General features: G+C 36.3%; 2 protein-coding genes across 2 annotated transcripts in view; both read right to left on the bottom strand.

Moving 5' to 3' along the window:
* Positions 1-10,334, bottom strand: part of nedd4a (NEDD4 E3 ubiquitin protein ligase a) — a 48,936-nt gene extending 38,602 nt beyond the window's left edge. Inside the window, exons 1-5 of the mRNA XM_081372717.1 lie at positions 10,059-10,334; positions 8,500-8,573; positions 6,811-6,889; positions 6,665-6,703; positions 1,418-1,471 (exon numbers count right to left, since the gene is read on the bottom strand). Of these exons, the coding sequence (XP_081228843.1) occupies positions 1,418-1,471; positions 6,665-6,703; positions 6,811-6,889; positions 8,500-8,573; positions 10,059-10,109 (297 nt within the window). The 5' untranslated portion in view covers positions 10,110-10,334. The remainder of the gene's footprint in view (positions 1-1,417; positions 1,472-6,664; positions 6,704-6,810; positions 6,890-8,499; positions 8,574-10,058) is intronic.
* A 2,684-nt stretch (positions 10,335-13,018) lies between these two features.
* Positions 13,019-19,449, bottom strand: hcnl1 (hyperpolarization activated cyclic nucleotide-gated potassium channel-like 1). Its single transcript, XM_081373159.1, has 8 exons — positions 19,318-19,449; positions 18,493-18,654; positions 18,319-18,403; positions 17,176-17,297; positions 16,921-17,052; positions 16,551-16,785; positions 14,566-14,698; positions 13,019-13,149 (listed from the first exon to the last, which is right to left on the bottom strand). Exons 1-8 carry the CDS (start codon positions 19,393-19,395, stop codon positions 13,101-13,103), a joined length of 996 nt encoding a protein of 331 aa, XP_081229285.1. The 5' UTR covers positions 19,396-19,449; the 3' UTR covers positions 13,019-13,100.
* Between the last annotated feature and the right edge of the window lie 4,711 nt (positions 19,450-24,160).

The following is a 24,160-nucleotide window of genomic DNA, read 5'->3' as shown; positions in this document are numbered from 1 at the left end:
TCAGGGGCAATTGCACCGGGGGTAATCGGAGTTTCAGGACTAGTATGGGAAATCGTCCTGCTTACAACGTGAATTAAATTTTATGCATTACATTGAATTTTGTGCTCATGGAAGCTTTAGGATTTGGAATTTATAAAACAAAGAATAGAGGCAATTGCATGCATTTCAAATTGTGAGACTGATCATGAATTAAACATCTACTGTCAAAATGTCAATCCTTTCTGTAAGCTAACACATTCCTCATGAGATGGAAATAGCGTGCATGCTTGGTTCATGCCAATGAACACATTCTAGCAATGGCATACCAGTTTCTCTTACACCCAGTAACTGGGTTTACCTGTCACATACAGGAAGACGACTGCAGTTTACAGTCTTATCAGGAGTCACTGTTCTTACTTGAACACTGGGTCCTTTATGCAAGAGTTTGTTTAACCTTCCTCGTTATTCAGTAAGGACGCCGTCAGCATGTGACAGAGAAACCCCCCTAACACCGCTCATGCCTCATTGACTTTTATGTGCTTTAAAGCAGTTACTTTTCACATTTACAACACCCAAAGGTACATTTCAGTTCCCATACCTGAGCTTTATGGTGGCTACTTGCAAAAAGGCATCCTTGTTCATTCATTACACACTGACACTGCTGATTTAACAGACCTGAACCCAACACTAACATGACCAATACATTTGAGACTGCTGAAGTGTGAATGGTCTCATTACCAAACTAACACGTCTGCCATTGTACACCAAAACACATAGTCCTGCCTCAAATTAATGCCAATATTTCTATATCACACAACTCAACAATGCCAATTGGCGCGGAAATTATACACAGCACCTTTTAACAATTTACTTGCTAATTCAATAGCAAAACATAGACATAGAATGTATTAATGGAAACTTAATTTAAACGTCGAATTCACTCATCTACTACACTAATGTTTAAAAGTTTGGGCTTGGAATGATTTTTATAAAAATTCATTAATACTTTTATTCCGCAAGGATGCATTAAATTGAACAAAAGTGACTGTAAAGGCATTTACAATGTTACAAAATATTTCTATTTCAAATAATCAAAGAAAATGTATCATGGTTTTCACAAGAATTTAAGCAGCACAACTGGTTACAACACTGATAATAATCAGAAATGTTTCTTGAGCATTAAATCATCAAATTAGAATTTCTGAAGGATCATGTGACACTGAAGACTGGAGTAATGATGCTGTTTTGATCACAGGAATAAATTACAGTTTAAAATCTATTCACATAGAAAACAGCCATTTTAAATTGTAATATTTCACAATATTACTATTTTATTTTACTTTTTACTGTACACCAACCCCCAAACTTTTAAACAGTAGTGCAGAAACTTCTCAAACACATTTTTGATCACAGTAAATCAATGCACTCATGTACATACCAAACGATTTTCATCAAACACCTCCAGCAGCAGACGATGTTTCCTGGGATGCACCTGTGGGAGATAAAATAATCAATAAAAAAATCAATATACAGACTACTGTTAAAAGGATACTTCACCGATTAGCATTAAACTTGTATTAGTAGAAACCCGGTAGTATTTTGGAGTGACCGTGCTTCCCTCCCTCATGTCCCCCTGAGACGAGAGATTTCTGGATTGTGTGTCTGGAAAAAAACCTCAGATGATGCAAAAATCGTCATTAGCGTCATCGGAGGCTTTTTTTGTCCAGAGGCGAGAGACTCCAGCCAGTAGGAGGAGCTCGTCCCGCATGTCTTCAACCCGCCCATAGGGGGATCTCACGATAAAACGCCGTCTTTTCAGTTTCGAGTCACTAGTAGCCTAGCTGTATAATTTCTTCCGACACTGCTCTCTGTAACCGGTGGGCGTGGCTTGGGAGTGTCCTCGTAGGGCAGCGAAGCAAGTGCATTCTGGGAGTTGTTGTCTTTCATCCACGTGAGCCAAAAATACATTTTCTGGCTTTTTAAGGCACCAACTTCTAAAATAATTTCACATTTCTACTACATAAATGACCCAATTTAAATACACATTCATCTTTCCAGAGGTGAAATATCCCTTTAATTTATGGACTAATATACAGAATTTATTTTTGCATGTCTCATTACATGCAAACTGAGTTCATCTTCCATTCATATCCCTTGACTTTAGGCCTGTAAATGGCCAGTGACTCATAACAGTGTGTCTGTAAGCTCGGTTGGTATCATTTAGCATTTCACAAATTCCCCTGTTGGTATTTGGGCCAGTGGTCAGTATCGCAAAAGGTCAGAATCTTTTATGCCACTGTCTAGATCATTATAGTTATGACTCATGCACTAAATATCAGGTACCGCAGGTCATTTTTGCATGCAAAGAAATAGACAGGATATTTTACACAAACACACAGAAAGGTCCAAAAGTCCGAAACCACACTGCAAATCAAGGATTAGTGCATTTTTGTGCTCCTTTTAAGACCTAATATTTTTAAAACAAAGAGGGGTTTTAGAATTCTAAACATTTTAAAACAAAGTATAGGTATGTAAAATGAATAACACTTCAGAATCTGCACAATTCCTACAGTAGGTCGCTGATAAAAAAAAAAAAGCATTGCAATGCTCATGTGACTCATTTTTCACTTGAAGCTCAAGATTCTCTTGGGAACATCTCAAATCATGCTAAAATAACTACTTTTCTAAGCATATATGAGTGCTCAATATGCCTCATATAAATTATTGATGTGTCTTCATAACGTCTTGAAATGGGTTCTAGTTTCCGAAGAGCCTTATATTGATGTTGCCACTGTATTGCACCAGCATCTGTGTTTCTGAGTAAACGAGCGATGTCTATGGGGGAGAGATATGCACAACGCGTGAGTAAATGCGTCACAGCTCGTCACTTAACAGCAGGGAAAGTGGACAGAATGTAAGCGGCACCCCTCATCTTAAACGCACCCCGTAACTCAACCCTGACCTCTGACCCCAAAACATGTGATTGCACCTATCTCTTTACATGCCCAAACAGGCTGTTTTTTTTTTTTTATTTAAGGGTGATTCTTCAAGTAGGAGCATTCAGAGGAAAAAAATCTGTTTGCACATTCATCACATATTCTGGAATAAGAATCTGCTCATGGCCTGATAGTAATTTTTCACATATTAGAGAAAAGGAAGATATGAGCCTATCAGCCGAACACATTAAAGCGGTGGTATAATGCCCTTTTCACAAGATGTAAAATAAGTCTCTGATGTCCCCTAGAGTGTGTATGTAAAGTGTTAGCTCAAAATACCCCACAGATATTTTTATATAGCATGTTAAAGTTGTCACTTTTTGAGGGTGAGCAAAAATACACCGTTTTGTGTCTGTTACTTTAAATGCAAATGAGCTGCTGCTCCCGGCACAGGGGGCGGAGCTTCAACAGCTTGCACTCACACAGACATGCACTGAAAATTTCAAAAACTTTTAGGCTTTTATGTTCAAACCAGATTCAGACAAAGATGGAGAGACTCAAGAAGAAGTGACAACATGTAGAAGCAACAGGACATTTCTGAATGGTTAGTTGATGAATTTATGTAGCTGATGTGTAGTTATCTTCTAGTCATTGATTAGCATATTCTGTCTTGATAATCTATAAATCGCGTTCCGGGGCGGGGTTTATGTAAATTTTAGGGTTAGTGATGTCACTGATGAAGGAACTAGGGGTTCGGGGGGCTCTCCCCCGACTTTCCCAACAAAAATCCCGCCCCCTCTCAGAAAAAACATACAACTGACATTACTGAGCTATATGCGTTTAAAAGTAGCCTATTAAAATGGTACAGTGGCATTGCTCAGTTCAACGTGTTGGGAAATCGGGCATTTTGTCCCGCGTCAGCATTTATTCAAAAGTTAATAACGCTCAACATAAATTTATCTTTTTTGACTCAATCTTTTTATAAAAATGATTTAAAGGCTGAAATATGCGAGGTTTATCTTTTTATAAAAACTTTTGAACTTGTAGCCTACATGTTAGTAGTAGATAACATGTTGCAAGACACTCCTTTAAAATTTGACCCGACCGTCCGCGACCCGAATATCATTAAAAATATTTTTGGATGACTCGTAACCGCGGGTGACCGCAGGCATTTTGGATCAACCTGCGCATCACTGGTCTCTACCAGCCGTTTGTTGTAGTCCTTAAAAAGTGATTTCTTAAAAGCAAATATATCCCTTCGATTTGAACTTTGAGCATTGTAACTTTACAGATGTTGTTTATACTCAAACTGCAACATTACACACTAACTAAAGTTAGAAAAGTGAAATCATAATCAACCACCCCTTTAAGTTTTATTTGGCTCAAAATAAACCATTGCGCTGGCCGGTTTGAGTTTTATCTATGCCCCAGACTAGTCATCCCCTATAAAGAAATGTGAAGGTCAGAGATTTAAGAGCTAGACTGTATTTCCCAGTTAGAATAAACACTGTCAAGAGTCGAGACAAACACACTCAGCAGGAACGTCACAGAATATAAGCTGTTATATATACACGTGTTTCCAGCACAAAAAAAAAACGGGGGAAAAAAAACAGATTTTTACATTTCCGGAAGACAATGAGAGCGTTTACATGCATGTTCTTAAACTGGTTATGCTTAATAAGCTGACAACAGGTGTGGTCATGGAAACGAGTTTATCAGTTCCTTTATCAGTGTAAGATCATAAACAGCTTGAGAATAAACAGATCGACAGAGCTAGATTTTTGCCCATGTAAACACCTCAGCCTGTGTTCTGTCGGCTTATTGAAGTGTGTGTGTGTGTGTGTGTGTGTGATATGTGACAGAAAAGCATCCTTATACGGTAGACATAAGCGTATATCGAGCCACAGTGAGTGTTTCGCGGTAAGCGAGGAGAAATATACCGCAAACCCTGTCTTTTTCTTGACCAAAGAAATATAAAAAAAAGTGTTCTCATCTCGCGCAGCCAAAGGACAAGCGGTTCAGCCACAGAAACTTCAGATCCGAGAGGAGAATGAGTCTGTGCAAGACATTTTGAAATACTCTGGGGGTTTTAATGCTCTATTTAACATCACAACTCACATAAGAAATAGAGTACTCTGAGTGTAATACATGGACGCTTACATTTCGACGTCACCAACAGGCAATAACCTGTTTTTTTAATACAGTCTTGTTAACCTGCTTTATTTGCATTGCCGGGTTATTGATTTGCATGTGAACCGGTAAATCGAGTTATTTCAATAAACTGAGTTTTGGTAGTTATTAGCGTATTGATGTGCATGTAATCGTGAAAAGCTTTGGTTGGCTGCTATGGTATTTTTAAACTTTGCATGAATTGCATATATTTGACTGAAGCATTGTCACTTGTTGTTTTTTTTTTTGCTCCATTACTCCATTATGGTCCATTAATATAAAATGCAAAAATGGTTTTATAAAAAACTTGAGCTTTTAAACAGGCTCTTAATGCTGAAATATGAGCAGCCCATATTCTATTACGTGTTCTATTATTACCAAACACAACGACTGCAACTGTTCAATATTATTTCACCAGAACACACATTACTGGAATCACACACAGTATTCATTCATGATAGTGATGAATAATGCCGCGGTCACAATAGACTTTGAGCATGAGACATTTCTATGGACGCTGCAATGGAAGTGATTTGACGACACATTCTGCGGCTTCACTTTAATAAACATAAACTCAACATATAACAAATAATAATAAATCAATCTACTCAACTTTCGCGCCATGACTTATTGATCTCCTATTGTTTTTTTTTTTTGTTTTGTTTATTTGTGTGTATCCTGACATTGTTTAGCACTTTGGTCAACTGTTCACACGTCTTCACGTGATACGAATTTGCAGGTCAGAGGTCAACAAACCTGAATTTGGAATGCGCAGAAGTTTTCGGTCTCCAGCATTCGTATGCGTTTGAATGGAAGTCAATGGAACGAGAAGTGTAGTGTGAACACCTCTTTGTTGTTTTGTTGTCCTGTCTAGACTAAATGTTTTTTTGTAATTTTTTTGAGGTAGTATGATTTTACAAATGTAGTTTTAAATTAAAATTATATATATATATATATATATATATATATATATATATATATATATATATATATATATATATATATAAAGAGTTCAGATGCAAAAGCCTCTAAGTGCCATCTGAAATTTTCTTCTAGAATAATTTTTATAAACCTTGTATATTTAAGTTCAGTAATTTCACCTAAATGACAATTCATAGGTAATTTTCATTGCCATTTAAGTGAAATTATTGAACTTAAATGAACAAACTTGATAAAAATGATCATACTAGAAGAAAATTTCAGATGGCACTTATATATGTATATATATATATATATATATATATATATATATATACACATACACACACACACACACACATTTATTATTATATTATTTTTTATTTTAATAATTTTTTTTATATTTAAGTATTGATAAGGACATTTTTTTTAAAGGCCAGGAATTCCCAAACCTTTAAGTTAATATTCCAATAATTTAACAACAGATTGCATGTTCTTTGTCAGTTCTTTGATGAGAGTTAATGGTCACATGACATACAGGTTAACAATATTTTAGTTTATATTTTCATTTTTAAGTAATTGTTGTATATATATTTTTTCTTTCTTTAATTTTTCAACTCATTGCCAGCTGACATGATCTCTGTAAACACCCGTTCACTTACTCTAAAGAAGAATTCTTCATTCCACTTCGGATCCAATGTCTAAAAAATAAAGACAAGAACAGAAAGATTGAGAAATCTTGTTCAACATCTCTTGACAAAAAGATGACTTCTGCAGTTAGAGAGTCTGACTCTGTACACAATCATACCTTTTTAATGGTTTTGGTCTGTAGACTGGTGATTTCTCCGTTGACCGGGTCATAGAGCGAGATTCTTGTGTACGGATCACTGCGGATGAAAAGGAAAACAGACTGATATTACATAAGCACACAACATGGAAAAAAAGATTTCCCATCTTTGAGTCATACAGGAAGTGTTACTGAATATTTTAGTAATGCGGTCACGGTCCATTGTTATTTGCAGGATCTTTAGTCATGTGATACTGGGATCTATCTTTACTAACCATTACAAGTCAGGATTCATCCATGCAGTCTAGAACGATTCTCTCAGACCAGTCTAGTTCAGATTCATAAGTTTGGGATCGTGTCATTCATCGTCTTAACCCACATGCAACATCAGGAGGAAGCGAGATACAATCTCTCAACTGTTCATTTGAGTCGATGAAGGTTTTCATTGAATATCTGGCCTTTTCCAAGCGAGTGTTACAGTGAAGGAGAGATGATATCGCTCAGCACAGATATCGATTGCATACCTAGAGCTGTGTTATTTAGGTCAAAGTGAGCAGGGCCGATCTGTTCGAGTCCTCAAGGACGGCCAGGACGGCTGCTAACACTGCCATCTACTGTACTGTGGGTCCGGGACCGGGTCCATCAGCATGCGGTGCATTGCAAGCTATGCATAATATGAATTCTTCAGCATGTGGTGGCTCGTAAATAACTTTTCTTGGCAAAATACTGAGCTTGCATTGTATTACAAAGCAAACCTAATCAAATAAATTGGCAAATGGATAAATATTAAACTAAATAATCATTAAGAGTCCAAATGAAACCGCAACTGTAACCCATATCACTTTTTTGTTCAGGAGAAAAAAAAAAGCAAAAAAAAAAGTAGGACGGGACGTGATTTTACACTTTTGGGAATAGATTGATGATGAAAGTAGGCTTTTTGAATAGCAGAATGAAGCTGAATGTGACAAAACGAGCATGATAAGGCCAGAAATGTGCGTTAAGAAAGTAAATCGGGTCAATTTCATGCTGATGACGTACTGTATGATCATTGTTATTTTCAAGAAAGTTTCAGCTGAGTGTTTAAATTAACCAGATTTACTGAATCCAATTCAATTATTAGGCTGTAAAAAACTATATCTACAACATCTTTTTAGGAACTGATAAAGCCTGTATGAGTGTCAGATTGTCCCTTGTGAGGCCGGGAATCATGAGACACGGATAAACTATTTTGTGTTTTCATAACAAACTGAAGGCGTGCGAACACGGGAACAGAACATGATGCCGGCGGAGCGGGTGTATAAAGCAAACAACTCATCCGAGCGAAGTGTCCTTAAAATGTGCCGTACACTACCTTGAGACTATGCCGAAGCACCCAAACCGTGACCCTGAGTGAGTGTTGAGTGAAATCATGGGGAAAAACAAGTGAACTGAGCATTTAAAGACAACACAAACTCTCATTCAAGCAGAGGAAGAGACTATAATTACTCATCAACATATAAGGGTGATATTTAAAGAGCCAGGTTTATACATGATACAATGGCAAATGAGACATACACAAGATTGTTGAAAATAAGCACATTTTACACAATATTTATTTCTGAAAAAGGCAGTTCTAATGCCAAAAGTCTCAAATGGTCAAGTATCTGCTGTTTAATCAGCCTGACCGACATATCATTAACATTAATATGTTCTAGTGTCATTTGTACTGACCTGGCACCCAGAATGTCTTTCTTGGCCAAACCAATTCCAGCAATGATTTTCACCCTTAAGATTCGCGATTCATCCTGAAGGAAAGCAAAAAATATATATATTCAAGGTACACAAACGACAATGAACATCAAGAATGAAACTGCCTAGAGGTTTAAGAATATGTATTTCCTACAGAAACAGGAAGTTTGATCCACTTTGACCCAAAAGTGGGAGGGACATTCTTCTGTCAGAGAACATTTGATTGGCCAGAATGCATTAACGCAAGATGAAATCATTATTTTTGGTATATTTTCCTAGAAGGAAAAGATAGTCAATTTACACAAATACATACAGTACCGGTCAAAAGTTTGGAAACATTACGATTTTTTTATATTTTTGAAATAGGTCTCTAATGCTTATCAAGGCTGTGTTTATTTGATCAAAAAATATTGTGAAATATTATTACAACTTAAAATAATGGTTTTCTATTTGAATATACTTTATAAAATAATTTATTTCTGTGATGCAAAGCTGAATTTTCAGCATCATTACTCCAGTCTATCACATGATCCTTCAGAAATCATTCTAATATTCTGATTTATTATGAGTGTTGGAGACAGTTCTGCTGCCTAATATATTTGATGAAAAAGGTTAAAAAGAACTGCATTTATTCAAAATTAAAAAAAATATATTTCTAATAATATAAATCTTCTTTACTATCACTTTTTTTTTATCAATTTAACACATCCTTGCTGAATAAAAGTATTGATTATTTAAAAAAAAAAGAAAGAAAAAAATTACTGACCAGTAGTGTATATTGTTGTTACAAAAGGTTTCTATTTTTAAATAAAATCGCTTCATTTTTTTTTTTTTTATTACAATGTACATTTTTGCATTACATTTTTTTTCTGTATTTTTGATCAAATAGATGCAGGCTTGATGAGCAGAAGAAACTTCTTTCAAAAACATTAAAAAATAGTAATGTTTCCAAACTTTTGACGTGTACTGTATAGCCTACATATAATATATGCATATCCTCAAAAGTAACAAAAAAAGCTATCAAAATGCAGTTATGATGACGTCTGTGCAATGATTATATCCGAAAAAGTTTTTTTTTTAAACGACAGCAACCACCCCATAAAAGAGCAATGAACAATAAATATAATAAAATTATAAGTGCCACATGTGATCAAAAATATGCTATATAATAAACATGTGACGTCATGCGATGGGTATGGCGTCATGCGAGCCCTCACAAGTGTACAGTAGATATTGCGCAAGAGTGACACTTGAGAGTCACAAGACTACAATAGAAATGAAATAAAGTGATCTTTATCAGCAAATCAAGCACATCCTTTCCCAAACATGGTTATATGTCAGTTTTGTGTCGTTAAGTAAACAAACAACACGTCGTACTATCATAAAACAAAGTGGAGCAGAACTTCATCTCAGAGACGCACAGGATCCCACAGAGACCATATGGCATAAGAGCTGTAGACAGGGGTGATGTTTATGCAATATAACAGATTTTTTATGACTGATATAACACGTCACATGATATAACAGCTGAATTATTGTACCTCGTCGCTCTGAAGTCCTCGAACCTCGGGGAGTAGCGCGGCCATGTTCATGTTCCGTGCCAGGATGCCAACCTGCGTCGATATGAACGCCGAAAAGACACTAATAAAACCCGAACTGTCAAAGAGTGCGCTACGCTTCCACGGAAATCGGTTCCCCAGGATATGACACGAGCGGAGCGCCGTTAGCTTGATAAATGCGCCGTTGAAACTACGCCGATGTACATCCTCACAGCGCGCGCCCGGACACGCCCCCACGGCGCAGCTCACGCCCACTACGCTCTCAGCCACGCCCCCTTCCCCACGAGCACGATATAGAAATAACTGCGTTCACTTGAACGCTGTCATGACAACAGTGCTGAGTGTTTGTCCTTGGCAGTGTCACGTTTTGTTGATGTAAATCTTATCTCTCTTTCTCTTTTAAATCGACATTTTAAATCAGGCATGTGGAATGTTTATTATGATCATTGCTGGCACATGCAATACTGTATGTAAAACTATCAAATATGTCAACAATAATATCCAGTATACCAAGTACTGAACGTCGAGGCATATATAGATAGATAGATAGATAGATAGATAGATAGATAGATAGATAGATAGATAGATAGATAGATAGATAGATAGATAGATAGATAGATAGATAGATAGATAGATAGATAGATATTAAAGGGAGTCTGAATATAATGATTAGAATATAGTAGAAAAGAATAGAATATAATTAATAGCCTATACTTTATTGAAGGAAAATTTAGTGTATTACAAAGGCAACACCATCGTAAACCACAGTGCATATACGCAGTGCATGTATTTTTTAAGTATTTTAAAATAGGTTTGGGATGAATATAGTAACATAATGATTAACACGTGCAAGCACTATAATCTATGAACTTTATAAATATTGCTGATATGTTTTACTATCTACAACCAAATGCCTTTCAACTTGCGTGTGCAAAATTCTAAATTAAATGAATGTGTAGTAATTTGTACAAATAGAGACATTTTTGTGAATACAAATGTTTTCTTTTGTATTAGTGTATCATAATTTGCGCATGCAACAAAGAAGATGTGCGTTTGTGGATGAGGTGACACGCGTGCATTCATTGACATCTTTTCTGAGTCAATCTCATTTGATTCATTTGGATTTTGAGACTTTCCTTAACCCACACAACTACCCATTTATTTGACAAATTCACAAATGTGCCTCGCTACATTTAAACTAATACAATACAGCGTGTTGTATTGTACAAACCTCACCTCACATAATTATATAAATACATTTAAAATATATACTTTTGCACAATTATTGTCATTATTATCTCACCCCGTCATTTGAAACCCATTTGACTTTAAAAAAACAACAACAACAAGAAAAATAAGAAAAACATGAAATTAACTTGAAACGATGAGGGTGAATTAATTGTGACAGAATTGTGATTTATTGGTGAACTGTTCCTTTAATAACTTGTGCTGGTTGTCCTCCTCTGGTGGACGGATGATGAATCGCACGTCCTTCAAATTTGTAGAACACTTTTAAATGTGTTATGTTATCTCGAGTCTTGTAGATATGGAAGCTTGTTTCCGCCACAGAATAAAACATATTAAAAGATAATTGCGACTTTTTATCTCATAATTGCGAGTTTACATCAAGCAATTCTGACTTTATTTCTCAGAATTGTGCGATATAAAGTCAGAATTGGGTGAAATAAAGTCGCAATTGCGTGTTATAAAGTCAGAATTGCGAGATATAAAGTCAGAATTCTGACTTTTTTTCTCGCAATTGCGACTTTATATCACGCAATTCTGACTTTATAACACACAATTGCTTGTTTACATCTCGCCATTCTGACATCTTTTCTCAGAATTGTGAGATAAGTCCAGTTCTAAGGGGGGGAAAAAAACGGACTTTACTATCTCATAATTCTGACTTTATAACACGCAACTGCGACTTTATATCACGCAAATTTGACTTAACACACAATTGCGACTTTATATCACGAAGTTCTGACTTTATAACCTGCAATTGCGACTTTATATCACGTAATTGTGAGGAAAAAAGTCAGAATTGTGAGATTAAAAAGTCGCAATTACCTTTTTTTTATTTTTCGGAAATGAGCTTCCATATTGTAGATGTGTCAGACAAACAGAATAAGTATTTAGATGTTATCGTATTCATATTTAGATAAGTGGTTGATTTATGTTGTATATTTGTTCAGACATTCACCAGGTGTTGGTTGTTTTATTGTTATTATTATTTCTGGGCTGGTTCATGTAGCTTTACCGCCACTTAATTTAATCATGGAATTTGATTTGGAATGTTGTTTAGATCAAATATCCACATCTATACTGTAAATTATGGTTAAAGTTCATACTTTATTTCTCAAAAAGGGGTTGCAAAGTGCTTGTAGATCCTGCTAATCTCATCTCTTCAGTCCCTCAATTTCACAAAAGTAAAACGAGAATTCTAAGTGAATTTGTTTTTAATCTTCTGTGAACATTTTGGTTTAGTTTACAGAATCATTTCCAAAGTGCTTTCTTTTACTGTAGTGCCTGTAACACTGTCTCATTGCCAAACACTGTCTTTTGTGCCAAATACTGAAACTCCATGAGAGAAAATAAATATATTTTATTAATTATTATGATGTTGTCATATGCACCCTTATGAGATGCATTACTTGTGAGCTGACTCATGTTGAAATAGCGATAATCTACACACTTGACTGGTGAAATCTGAAATAATAATAATGATGATGTTTATAGAATTAGGTTCACGGCACCAGAGAGTAATCTTGACGGCCGCTACATAGTCAAATTCACAAATATTACACCATTTAAACATTATTAAAAATACATAGGCTACTGAGTTACTAAAACAATCTTTGTCAAAGATGTTACGAACCCCTGTTTTTAAAATGCTCGTTGGAAAAGGGGTAAGCAACATAAAAGGACATGCGAGGCAAAGTGCAATTCAAACATTTATTATAAGGCTAATGAAGCCGGGATTCACCGCTGCGTTCCTCGTTCTGTTTCACTCTTCTTCTATACTCAAGAGGAGCCATTAAAGCAACGGGACACGGGTGCGCAGAGGCGGAGCCTAACACACAGAAGAGAAAGAAACCAATCAGAAACAGATACACACAAAATACAGTAACACTCATAAGGCTTAGGCCGTAACAAAGAATACACTTGTTTGTTCACAGTTTGAACGTTCTTGTTTCCATGTGTTTAATTTCAGGATCTGAGGTGAATTATCCATTGTTGCTTTTACAGCTTCAAAGCTGGAGCACTAAATGATATTCAAAGTCACATTACACACTTTTAACATTAAATAAAGCACATAAACAGCACCTGAGATTATCATCGCCACACTTTGTGTTTGTTGTTCCAGCGCGACGTCGCAGAAAAATAGAAACCGTTTCTAAAATAGGATTGTCGCGTGTCGTGGCTGGATAAGACAAACACTCTGATTGAACATGTTATCGCGTGTTGTCGCGTGTAGTTAGGACACGGTGTAATATGACTCGGGACTACCGAGTTGTCTCAGAGCGTGATTTGTTCATTTTCAATAGGTTCTGTACTGGAAACAGAAGTGATTAGTTCATCTCTCGAGTCTTCGGGTTCGAGTCTTTCGTTCTTCCCGTCAGTCCCATAGAGGCTTTGCTGTCGGTGCCGGAAACAGAAATGATTAGTTCATCTCTCGAGTCTTCAGGTCTGAGTCTTCTGAGTCTTCGTTCTTCTGTCACATGATGAACGAATGACTCGAACCCAAAGTCGATAGACTCGAAACGTGAACTGATCAATTCTGTATCCGGTACTACCGACTGCAAAGCTCAGTGTATGAGGATCACGGGATGAGCGAACGGCTTCGGGAGGAGGTAAGCTAACACACTGCATAGCCTGAAGACCAGGATCAATTAATTAATCGTTTCTGTTTCTCATAATTTGGTCTTTTCCTTGCATTGCAATTTTTTTTCTTATTCTAAATGCGATCAACATTTGATGTGTTTTTGGCTAACATGTAACATTTTAAATACATTCTTCTGAAATGAACGAAATGAATTTAAAAAAAAAAAAATTAATTTTGATGAACCAGATTCAAAGATCTGAGTAAAATGATACGAACTTCCCACTATTACACGAAATAAGGATGCGTTACCTCAACAAAATGATCTCGTGGCCACAACTTATTATCACGTTGCCACAAGTTCATGTGTCATGGCCACGACAAAACTAAAGGTGATGATACACAGGACAACTTTTTGAGCAATGTTGCTGGGCAATCTTGCTGAGCGATTGTTGCTTGGGCACTTTACCATTGAAAATGGGCAATAAATTTCTATCTGGATAATTTAGATGGGTCGTGGGCCCTGTGTCTCATCTGGTTGCCCGTTGACGGCAACATTGCCCAGTAACATTGCCCAAAAAGTTGCCCTGTGTCCCCTCCCGATGAAAGCAACTCATAATGCAAGACTTATTTTCTAGATCGTTTTTATCCTGTTGAGCTGCTCACCTCAGTTCGGTCACCACATGTGGGAACTCTTCCTCAATCTCCTGAAACGCTTGCAGAGACAGGGTGAAAAGGCTGCAGGTGCTCAGCGCAGAAACTGTGGACAACTGTCTTCCACCAAACAGGAAGCCGATCTCTGCAGAAACACAAAACCTCTTAAAATGGCGAGTATGAGGCTGGTTGTTTAAAACACAGCAAACCCATACAGAAAAAAAATATACTGAAAAATATTTTAAAGTGTCAAAAATATATGTGGCATATATTCCAAATACATTGAAATATATTTGCTTTGTTGTTCACTTATATTTATCATTTTGAAATATATTCTGAAATATAACAAAAATATATGATGTTAAGTGTGAAATATATTTACATTTATAACATGTAATGTAAAATATATGACAAAATATATGGTCATAAAATGTTTAGCTTGCTAAAGAAGGGTCGAAAATGTATTTTGATCATAGTAATTCCTCTACCTTTTCCCCTATACACAACAGTAGGCTACCATATTCCACTACTATGACACACAGCTATAATAAATACTGTACTGACATTTAAATGACTGCAATGTAAAATGACAAATAGTTGCTTTCCTAGGACTATTAGGCCATATTAGGAGGCACGTACCTAACACTAAGTGCAATTATTAGATTTATTGTTGTGTTTTATTGACATCTTTCCTGAAGTCATTTAAATATTGAAAATATGCACAATATTAAAACATATATGAACATATATGTTGTTAGTAAATATATTGCCATATAAATATATTCACATATTTAACTAAAATATTTAACTAAAATATATTTTCAAAAAAATATATATATATTTACATATATTTAACTAAAATATATTTATTGGGCCAATTTCGAATATTTGCATATATTCCAAAAATATATTTCAAAATACATTCTGAAAAAATATTTCAAATATATTTCTTTTGGAAGATTATCAGACTGTTCTAAACTGCACACAAAACTGGGAAAACAAAAATTCTTGATCTGGCAAGCTCTGTAATCTAATTTTGAGCATTTTTGAGTGTGAAACTCATGTGATTGACGCTGTTCTCACGCTCTCACACCACACGTCTGTTTTCTCAGTGAAAAACATTGCGGAGTAAAGAGAACACTGACAATGTCGCGACAGACAAGAGGTTCCTTTTGATGAGAAACAAACTGCATTTAAAGCAGAAGTTTAAACACCCGCTCTAAGTGTGCATGTTTTGATGTCCAAATGTTCTTGTTCTTGAATATTTCTTAAAAATTGCATATTTTTTAACATATATATAAATATTAACATATATATAGTATATTATATATAAAGAGTTCAGATGCAAAAGCCTCTAAGTGCCGTCTGAAATTTTCTTCTAGAATAATCATTTTTATAAAGCTTGTATATTTAAGTTCAGTAATTTCACTTAAATGACAATTAATAGGTAATTTTCATTGCCATTTAAGTGAAATTACTGAACTTAAATATACGAGCTTCATAAAAATGATCATTCTAGAAGAAAATTTCAGATGGCACTTAGAGGCTTTTGCATCTGAACTCTTCATATATATATATATCTATTATGCATATACATATAAATCAGGCAGCTGAAACTAATTAAATAGTCTCAGGTGCCAAATTTTTATTTTATTGCAAAATGTTATAACATTTTTGCCCAGCTCTTTATATAAAGTTGGATGTTTAAGCATGTCCAACTTTATTCGCATTCATACAGCATCAGCATAATGTAAACAGCAGATTTCAACTGCTTGATTGCTTGTATTGTTGCAAAATGTAAACTATGTTATCGCCCAGCTCTAACCTGATAAAAGTGACTGTCAGAGGCATGCAGAAATTCAGATATTATAAACATTAACATGATTTTCTGTAAAGCTGCGATGAAACAATGTTTGAAAAGCGCTAAATTTGACTTGACTAGCACTGCAATGTGGACCAGTCCGTTACTCTACACGAGACAACTTCTCATACATCACCTCCAAAGTGATCTCCATCACCCAGCTCCACCTGGAAAGCCTCGTTCATCACCAGCACCCGTCCACAGTCGATGAAGAACATTTTGTTGTGTTGAGCATTCTGGCAAATGATGATATCACCAGCATTGAAGAACTCATTGTCCAACTTCATCAAGACGGCGTCAGTGAATTCTTTGTTGTGCGACAAAAACATGCCTTTGTCCAACAGGTTGGCGCATCTCTCTGCCATGATATCCTTTGAAACACGAAGCATAGCACCATTAAAAATGATTTCTATAAAAAAATACTGTTTGAGCCAAATGATTGTTTGAACAGCAGAAAAACATATTGTGTGTTATCTGAAGTTTATATCTATGAATCAGTTAGAAACCTTTCTGAGCTGTTTTGAGACGACGTTGAGGATGTTCTCCTTCTCCCGGTGCCACTTGTACTCGGCAGTGGTGCGCTGGCGCAACACTCTGGGCAGCTTTTTGAACAATGTGGAGGATTGTAGCCGGTTTATCTGAAATATTAATATGTCATGGCATAATATCATTATGCAGAGCCGTCTTGTATTTATTTGTTGAATAAACAAACTTAACAAATACAAACAGCTTTAATTTTAACTCCTAAAATTCAACTTTACCTTGTATGCATTGCCAGTCGCAGACATGCTCCCAAATGATGTGATCGCGCAAGAAATCAATGCTAAACACATTAGATTTCCAATCACCATACTTACAATCGCTAACCACCGTTCATCCACACCTAAAAACAAACAAAAAGGAATCACTTTAGTTCAATGTAAACTTTTTTTTTTTTACAGTTCTTCAGTGGTGTTTGCTCATGCAAAACCTTATGCCACAATGCTAAAGGCTAAGCCATTGCCTTTTTTGTTTTCATCTGGCAGATGGAAATCATATGTCTGATCATTTAAAAGTAACAGCACATCATGGATCAACTAACTATGTATCACAAGTTTAAAAAAAAAAAAAATCCTAATTGTAACCAGTGATGCTGTCTTTATTAAAGGAGAACTCCGGTCAATTTTAACATTGAGCTCATTTTTTTGTACATTTGGTACAATACAGTGCTGTCAATACAGAGAACAACGACAAAAATCGGTGTTGCCTACACCGAGTTATTCTATTTTTAAAATTTGCACCCTGTTGACTTCAATGGGGCAAGTACTAAACCTGCTTTTAGCCTCTTAACATCCTTGATGTGTCATTACAAGTGCACAGAAAATGTGAGTGATTCCTTCAGAGTGAACACGAGTGGATCTGACTGCAGTAGATGTGAAAGATATGTATAAAAATTATGTTATTTAAGCCAGCGCAAATACCTGTGTTTACATCCTGTTTTCGGTTGAAGTCCAAAGTAGTCGATTGCCGAGTTCACGCATGTGATCATAGGTAACTAAACCTATGCGCGTGAACTCGGCAATCGATCACTCGTGTTCACTCTGAAGGAATCACTCACATTTTCTGTGCACTTGTAATGACACATCAAGGATGTTAAGAGGCTAAAAGCAGGTTTAGTACTTGCCCCATTGAAGTCAAAAGGGTGCAAATTTTAAAAATAGAATAACTCGGTGTAGGCAACACCGATTTTTGTCGTTGTTCTCTGTATTGACAGCACTCCAAATGTACAAAAAAATTAGCTCAATGTTAAAATTGACCGGAGTTCTCCTTTAAAGTGATTTCAGGAGACATTTTTCTGCACCAAAGACTGATTATCATCATTTCTCAAAGATGAATTAATGTGGAAAGTATGTTGTGCGGCGTACGTGTTGGTGTGTCAACAGATCTCCAGAACATCTGAGAGAAAGCTCTGAAGGAAGCATAGGAGTATTTTTCCCCGATCGAGGCGTTCTGCAAAATGTAACAGAAAAAAAGGAAGACATGTTGAACACATCATGTCAAACAAATGCCCGCATAAGCAATTCAAAAATGAGACATACCTCAATTTTCTCTTTCACAACCCAGCAGTCTTGGGGAAACTCTTCCATTACAGAGATGAAGTACTGCACGCAAGTGTTCCAGTGCCAAATGAGGACCATCATCAGGAAAACTAAGACGAGCCTGAATAACTTCTTGACGCCTTCAAGCTGTACATCAGACATCTAAAATGATAGATAATCAAACATAAAGTATCCATAAAACAGTAAGGGTGTACAAAATACAACCAAAAATGTTGCTTGCTGGTTTATCGTGTTATGACAGAGGAGGAAAAATGTGAGAAAATACTACAAAAATGATATTAAAAATCCTTTCATCTTATTAAAAAACAAGTAATAAAAACTCAGTGAGTGTTTTAGCGCAATTTTCTCACGTCATGGGATCACAACACTAAGAGATAGTAAATCTTTTCCTGGATTTTTTTTGTGCGTTCCCGAGATTAGACCTTCCTTAACATAATGCCGAAAACCCGAAGTCTCTAGGTGGTCTGGTTGAGGAGTAGATAGAAGTGCAAGATTGGTGCGCACAGACGCACAGAACAGAAATCATGAGTTAACAATCGCAATTTTGTCCGGTGGAAAATTGCGCTAAAAAAACAATTCAATCGTATTATTAAATACTATTTTAGGCTGTTTGGGGTTCTTGAATTTCTATATTATTATTCTTTTTTTGAACACAAAAGATGACATTTTGTAGAATGTTGGTAACCAGACAGTTGACGGCACCCATTGACTTCCATAGTAGTTCTCCTCTATCTGTACAGTGTGAACATATTGCCATTGAAAATGTCTTGCATAAACATGACGGTGAGTTGTGCTGAAACTTACACTTTCCAATTCAAACCAGTATCTCATAAGCTTTGGCACACGGAGTAAACGGATCATGCTGAGAATCCTCACAAACATGAGTATCCGCACCAACTTGGAAACCACCAGTGAAGTCGTGTCAGCGTGGTCAAAATGCTCCTGTGGTGAATTGGTTGTACTGTAAGAAGCATCTCTACAATTTGATCAGTGTGAGTGATATTAACTGATGAATACAATTACCACAATGACAATGATAACGTCGACCGGAAATGCAGCCACCACATCAGGAACAAACCAAGACCTGAAATAATTATTTCGAATTACTTTCGGATCAAGGATGACCTAGACAGAAACAGGAATGCATTTTTTAAAATGTATTTTAGAAAGCTAAAGCCATAATCAATAATTAATATTAAACATACAAGACAATGAAGGCGTGTTCATACCTGACCGTCTTCACTGAAAATGCCCATTCGAAAATTAAAGCCAACATCAACACAATACATGAGGTCTGAGAATAAATTGTAAGCCAGCCAGCATTTGTGGGCACTTCCATACATATCATCAGAAAATGCTATGTCCACAGGAATCGTTATGAGGTTCACAAATGTTAAGACCACCATAAACACAAGATAGACGTTCCTAAAAGACAGAAAAAGGCAAATTTTAACATTTCATTTTAGATCACTGTCACTGTGATGGCATTAATGGCACATTGACAGACATAAGAAGTAGTCCAGTCATTTTAAGCCAAAATGGGGGTCAATCTTGAACAAATTGCAACAGAAGCAAACTCAACTGGATTTTGTATCCTCAATATGTCCTGAGTAAGGAAAAAAAAAGCCCAGAAGAATCCCATTAGGGGAAAGTTTCAAAAAAGCCCCAAATATACCCTATTCACACATGGCTATGGTTTAAACCTTTAGATATCACCATGAAAATTACTGAGTTGATTACTTACATCAAGACAAACAAAAATTGTATTACAAGTTTTTTTTAATTGTTTGTTAACATGGACAAACAGTCAAGTCAAGTCAAGTTAATTTATTCGTCTCCCATGGGAGAAATTTGGTTTAGAGACAGGGTACTGCTGCATAGCAGACATAAAACATATAGACAGCATAAAACATAAAACATCCAAACAAAGGAGAGGGTACATAACTGGCAACCAGATAGGGACCAAAGTGCAAGAGGATCAAAGCTTCAATACTTGACGTACATTGCTAATACACATTTAAAGTGCAATGCACAGTAAAGTGCTGGTGCATGTTAAAGTGCGGTGCACAATACAGTACTGATACACATTTGAACACACAACACAAATGCTAGTACATATTAAAAATACTGGTACGAATTTAAAATTTAACGAATTTAAACCTCCCTACATTTGCTCATTTATGAACTTAACTGACATTGGGACAAAGGAATGTTTGAACCGGTTGTATTTACATAAGGAGACCCTGTATCTTCTCCCTGAGGGCATCTGCGAGTATTCGCTGAACAAAACATGGGAACTGTCATTTAAAATATTTTTTGCCTGAGAAAGGACAGCCTCACTGAACAGTTCCTGGGGGTTAAGGGGGGTAGACCCATAATCCTGCCCGCTACTCTGACCAGGTTGAGAATCTGTGATTTAAGTTTGACACTCAGATTACCAAACCAACTGGTGATACCATACCGTAAGATAGACTGTATTGCTGCCCTATAAAAGATTAACATTATGTTTTTACTGACACCAAACAACCGCAGTCTGCGTAAAAAGTGGAGGCGCTGATGGATTCTGGCGCAGACAGGGCTACCTGTGTCTGCCAGCTCAGGTCACTGTCAATGTGCATAATCTAATTACATATGTGCTAATTTGCATAAATACCACAACAGATCTAAACATTGGGTGTAGCCAGGTGAAAATGTCTTGTTGAATCTTGTTGACACATAACAGTAAAATACTTGATGTTAAGGTCTGAATGGAACCCGTTTAGGCTACCCATGAGCATTAATACATAGAGGCAGGAAGAAGTACTTTAAACAAGCCTTTATTAACTTTGGTTTGGGGCTGGGTCTGTGGGAATGTTTCTGGGGGACGAGTCTGAGGGAAGAACAGGAGACAATGGTAAGGGGAATGCAGAAGACAAAAGGTAGGTAAAATAAAAAGTGAATCCCCAGAAACAGTCTCCAAACCCATCTCTGCAATAATAATTAATAAAGGCTGGTTCCATTCAGACCTTAACATTAATATTTTACTGTTATGTGTCAATAAGATTCAATAAGACATTTTCACCTGGCTATACCCAATGTTTAGACCTGTTGTATTTATGCAAATTAGCACATACTAGATTATGCACCATTTGTCCATGTTAACAAACAATTTAGAAAAAACTTGTAATACAATTTTTGTTTGTCTTGATGCCAAGTAATCAACTCAGTCATTTTCATGGTGATTTCTAAAGGTTAAAATGTTTACCCTATTCACGAAATGAAGAAAAGGAATGAATAGGCGTATGAATAGGCTACATTTGGGTCTTTTTCGAAACTTTCCCCTAATGGGATTCTTCTGGGCTTTTTTTCCTTACTCAGGACATATTGAGGATACAAAATCAGTTGAGTTTGCTTCTGTTGCAATTTGTTCAACCTTTTTTCATGACTGGACTAAAGACATTACATCCTCACGACAACACATGCATTGGTAATTACCACTAAATAGTGGTATTAATTTCAATTGCAAGTGTAACATTTTTAATTTTATCATTAGGCCTACATTTTTATATTACTTACATTTATTTACATTTAATCGCGTGTATTAAAATGTATAAATTATGTATTTAAACTGTGCTTGATTTTATATTTGATATTACAAAAAAATTTGTCCAGTGTAATCAGTTATCGTCTGTCAATCATGTTCACTCTTAATAACCGTCCTAGAGATAAAATAAGACGTTATAACATAGCGTATTTTTACGTTACAACGATCCCACTTCTAATTAACGTTACCACATACTGATGCTGAATAATTAGAAAGTGAATTACGTTAGCTTGGTTAATATGAAATATGGTGAGCGTTAGTTTCCAGGCTAGTGAGTCTGTGTTAACATTAGAGTACCTGAAGCGACTCTGTGGGTTCAAGACCCAGCGATGGGTTTCGCCTTCAGCTTCGTTTTTATCTTCATTTATCTTCATTTTATCTTCATCGTTCTGTTCAACACACACTGTCGCTGATCGTTGGCTTCCTTTTACGAGATCTTTAAGTTTCGTCCAGCTTGTTTTCCCCCGACCACTTGAGCTATTTTCACTCTTCATCGCGACTGAGAAACTGCCTGGTAAAGACAGCTCGCAGACACGGTTACGCGTATTTGTTATTTGTGTCTGTTTGTTGTATTTGTTATTTGTTTCTGTTTGAATTTTAGAATGACGGGATCGCGAACCGGCGCGTGACAGTCGAGCTGTGATGGCAAATTATACTGTTTTAAAACCTCGTTCGTTCACTGGATTGTTTTCATTGGACTAATTGATTTGTTGCAATATATTAAGAAGTTACCCTGTAAAACATTTTCGTGGAAAAATGTATGTACACTCCAATGACAGCCATTTAACAAACGCGCGCGCGCGCGCACACACACACACACACACACACATAATGGGTGTTGTTCATAATCTGTTTGCGCCTCTACAAAGTATGATTTATTAATAAGGTAGGCCTAAATTGTGTACTAAATTTGGTGCTTCAATATCACTTTCTTAAAAGCCACATTAAGCGTATTATATGAGAAAAGAACGCTTGATTACGGTGCCGTTGTCTGTTTTAGCAGCTAATGCCATCTAGTGGTAGCAGGTTTTCTCAGACAGCTGTGTGTGTGTGTGCGTGCGTGCGTGCGTGCGTGCGTGTGTGTGTGTGTGTGCGTGTGTGTGTGTCTTGCTAGGCTAAACCGGCGAACTGAAAGTCTCAAAATCCAAATGAAACAAATAGGATCGACTCAGAAACGAGTCAATGAATGCACGCGTGTCACCTGATCCACACATGCACATCTTACTTGTTGCATGCACATATTCTGACCTACATTACTACAAAATCGAGGTTTTGTATTAACAATGGTCTCTATTTGTACAAAATGCTGCACATTCATGATTTTCTGGATTTTGCACACACAAGTTGTATTGTAGGCTATAAGCCTAGTTTAAATGTAGTGACACACATTTGTGAATTTGTCAAATAAATGGGTAGTTGTGCACACATTAATAATTAGCACCAGGCCTATTCATTTGTAGCCTACTTGTTTGTGTGGGATGTGAAATGCTTAAAAACCGCGAAAAGAAAGTCTCAAAATCCAAATGAATCAAATGAGATCAGAAAAGACTCAGAAAAGACTTCAATGAATGCACGCGTGTCCACAAACGCACATCTTCTTTGTTGCATGCGCAAATTAGGATACACTAATACAAAAGAAAACATTTGTATTCACAAAAATTGTACAAAGTGCCACACATTTTAATTTTGAATTTCATTGAATTACATTTCATTTACATAACATTTCATTTAATTGTGAATTTTGCACACGCAAGTTTAAAGGCATTTGGTTGTAGATAGTTAAACATATCAGCAACATTTATCAAGTTCATGGATTATAGTGCTTGCACGTGTTAATCATTTTGATACTATATTCATCCCATAGAACAGTAGCAATGTACACTAATGCCTCGTTTCCACTGAGCAGTACGGTACGGTACGGGACAGTACGGTACGGTTCGGGTCTGTTAACCATGATCTGGCTAGCGTTTCCACTGCCAACAGTACCCTTACTTGATAGGCGTGGTGTTTCGATCGACGTCATTTTCGCGCAAAGAAGAACATAGTAAACTACAATGGATGACA

The sequence above is a fragment of the Scardinius erythrophthalmus genome (genome assembly GCF_964197995.2).
Source record: "Scardinius erythrophthalmus genome assembly, chromosome: 8".
Taxonomy (NCBI): Eukaryota; Metazoa; Chordata; class Actinopteri; order Cypriniformes; family Leuciscidae; genus Scardinius; species Scardinius erythrophthalmus.
The sequence above is the reverse complement of the archived record's forward strand: the minus strand, read 5'-3'. Positions and strand labels throughout refer to the sequence as shown.

Bases quoted from the DNA above. Each gene is read 5' to 3' on its own strand.
- hcnl1 (XM_081373159.1), bottom strand. From the start codon at position 19,395: ATGTTTGTGAGGATTCTCAGCATGATCCGTTTACTCCGTGTGCCAAAG. The intron at 18,404-18,492 runs GTATGTCTCATT...TACATTTTGCAG, and splicing joins TTGTGAAAGAGAAAATTGAG to AACGCCTCGATCGGGGAAAA. The intron at 14,699-16,550 runs GTGATGTATGAG...GTGTTTCTGCAG, and splicing joins TGATGGAGATCACTTTGGAG to AGATCGGCTTCCTGTTTGGT.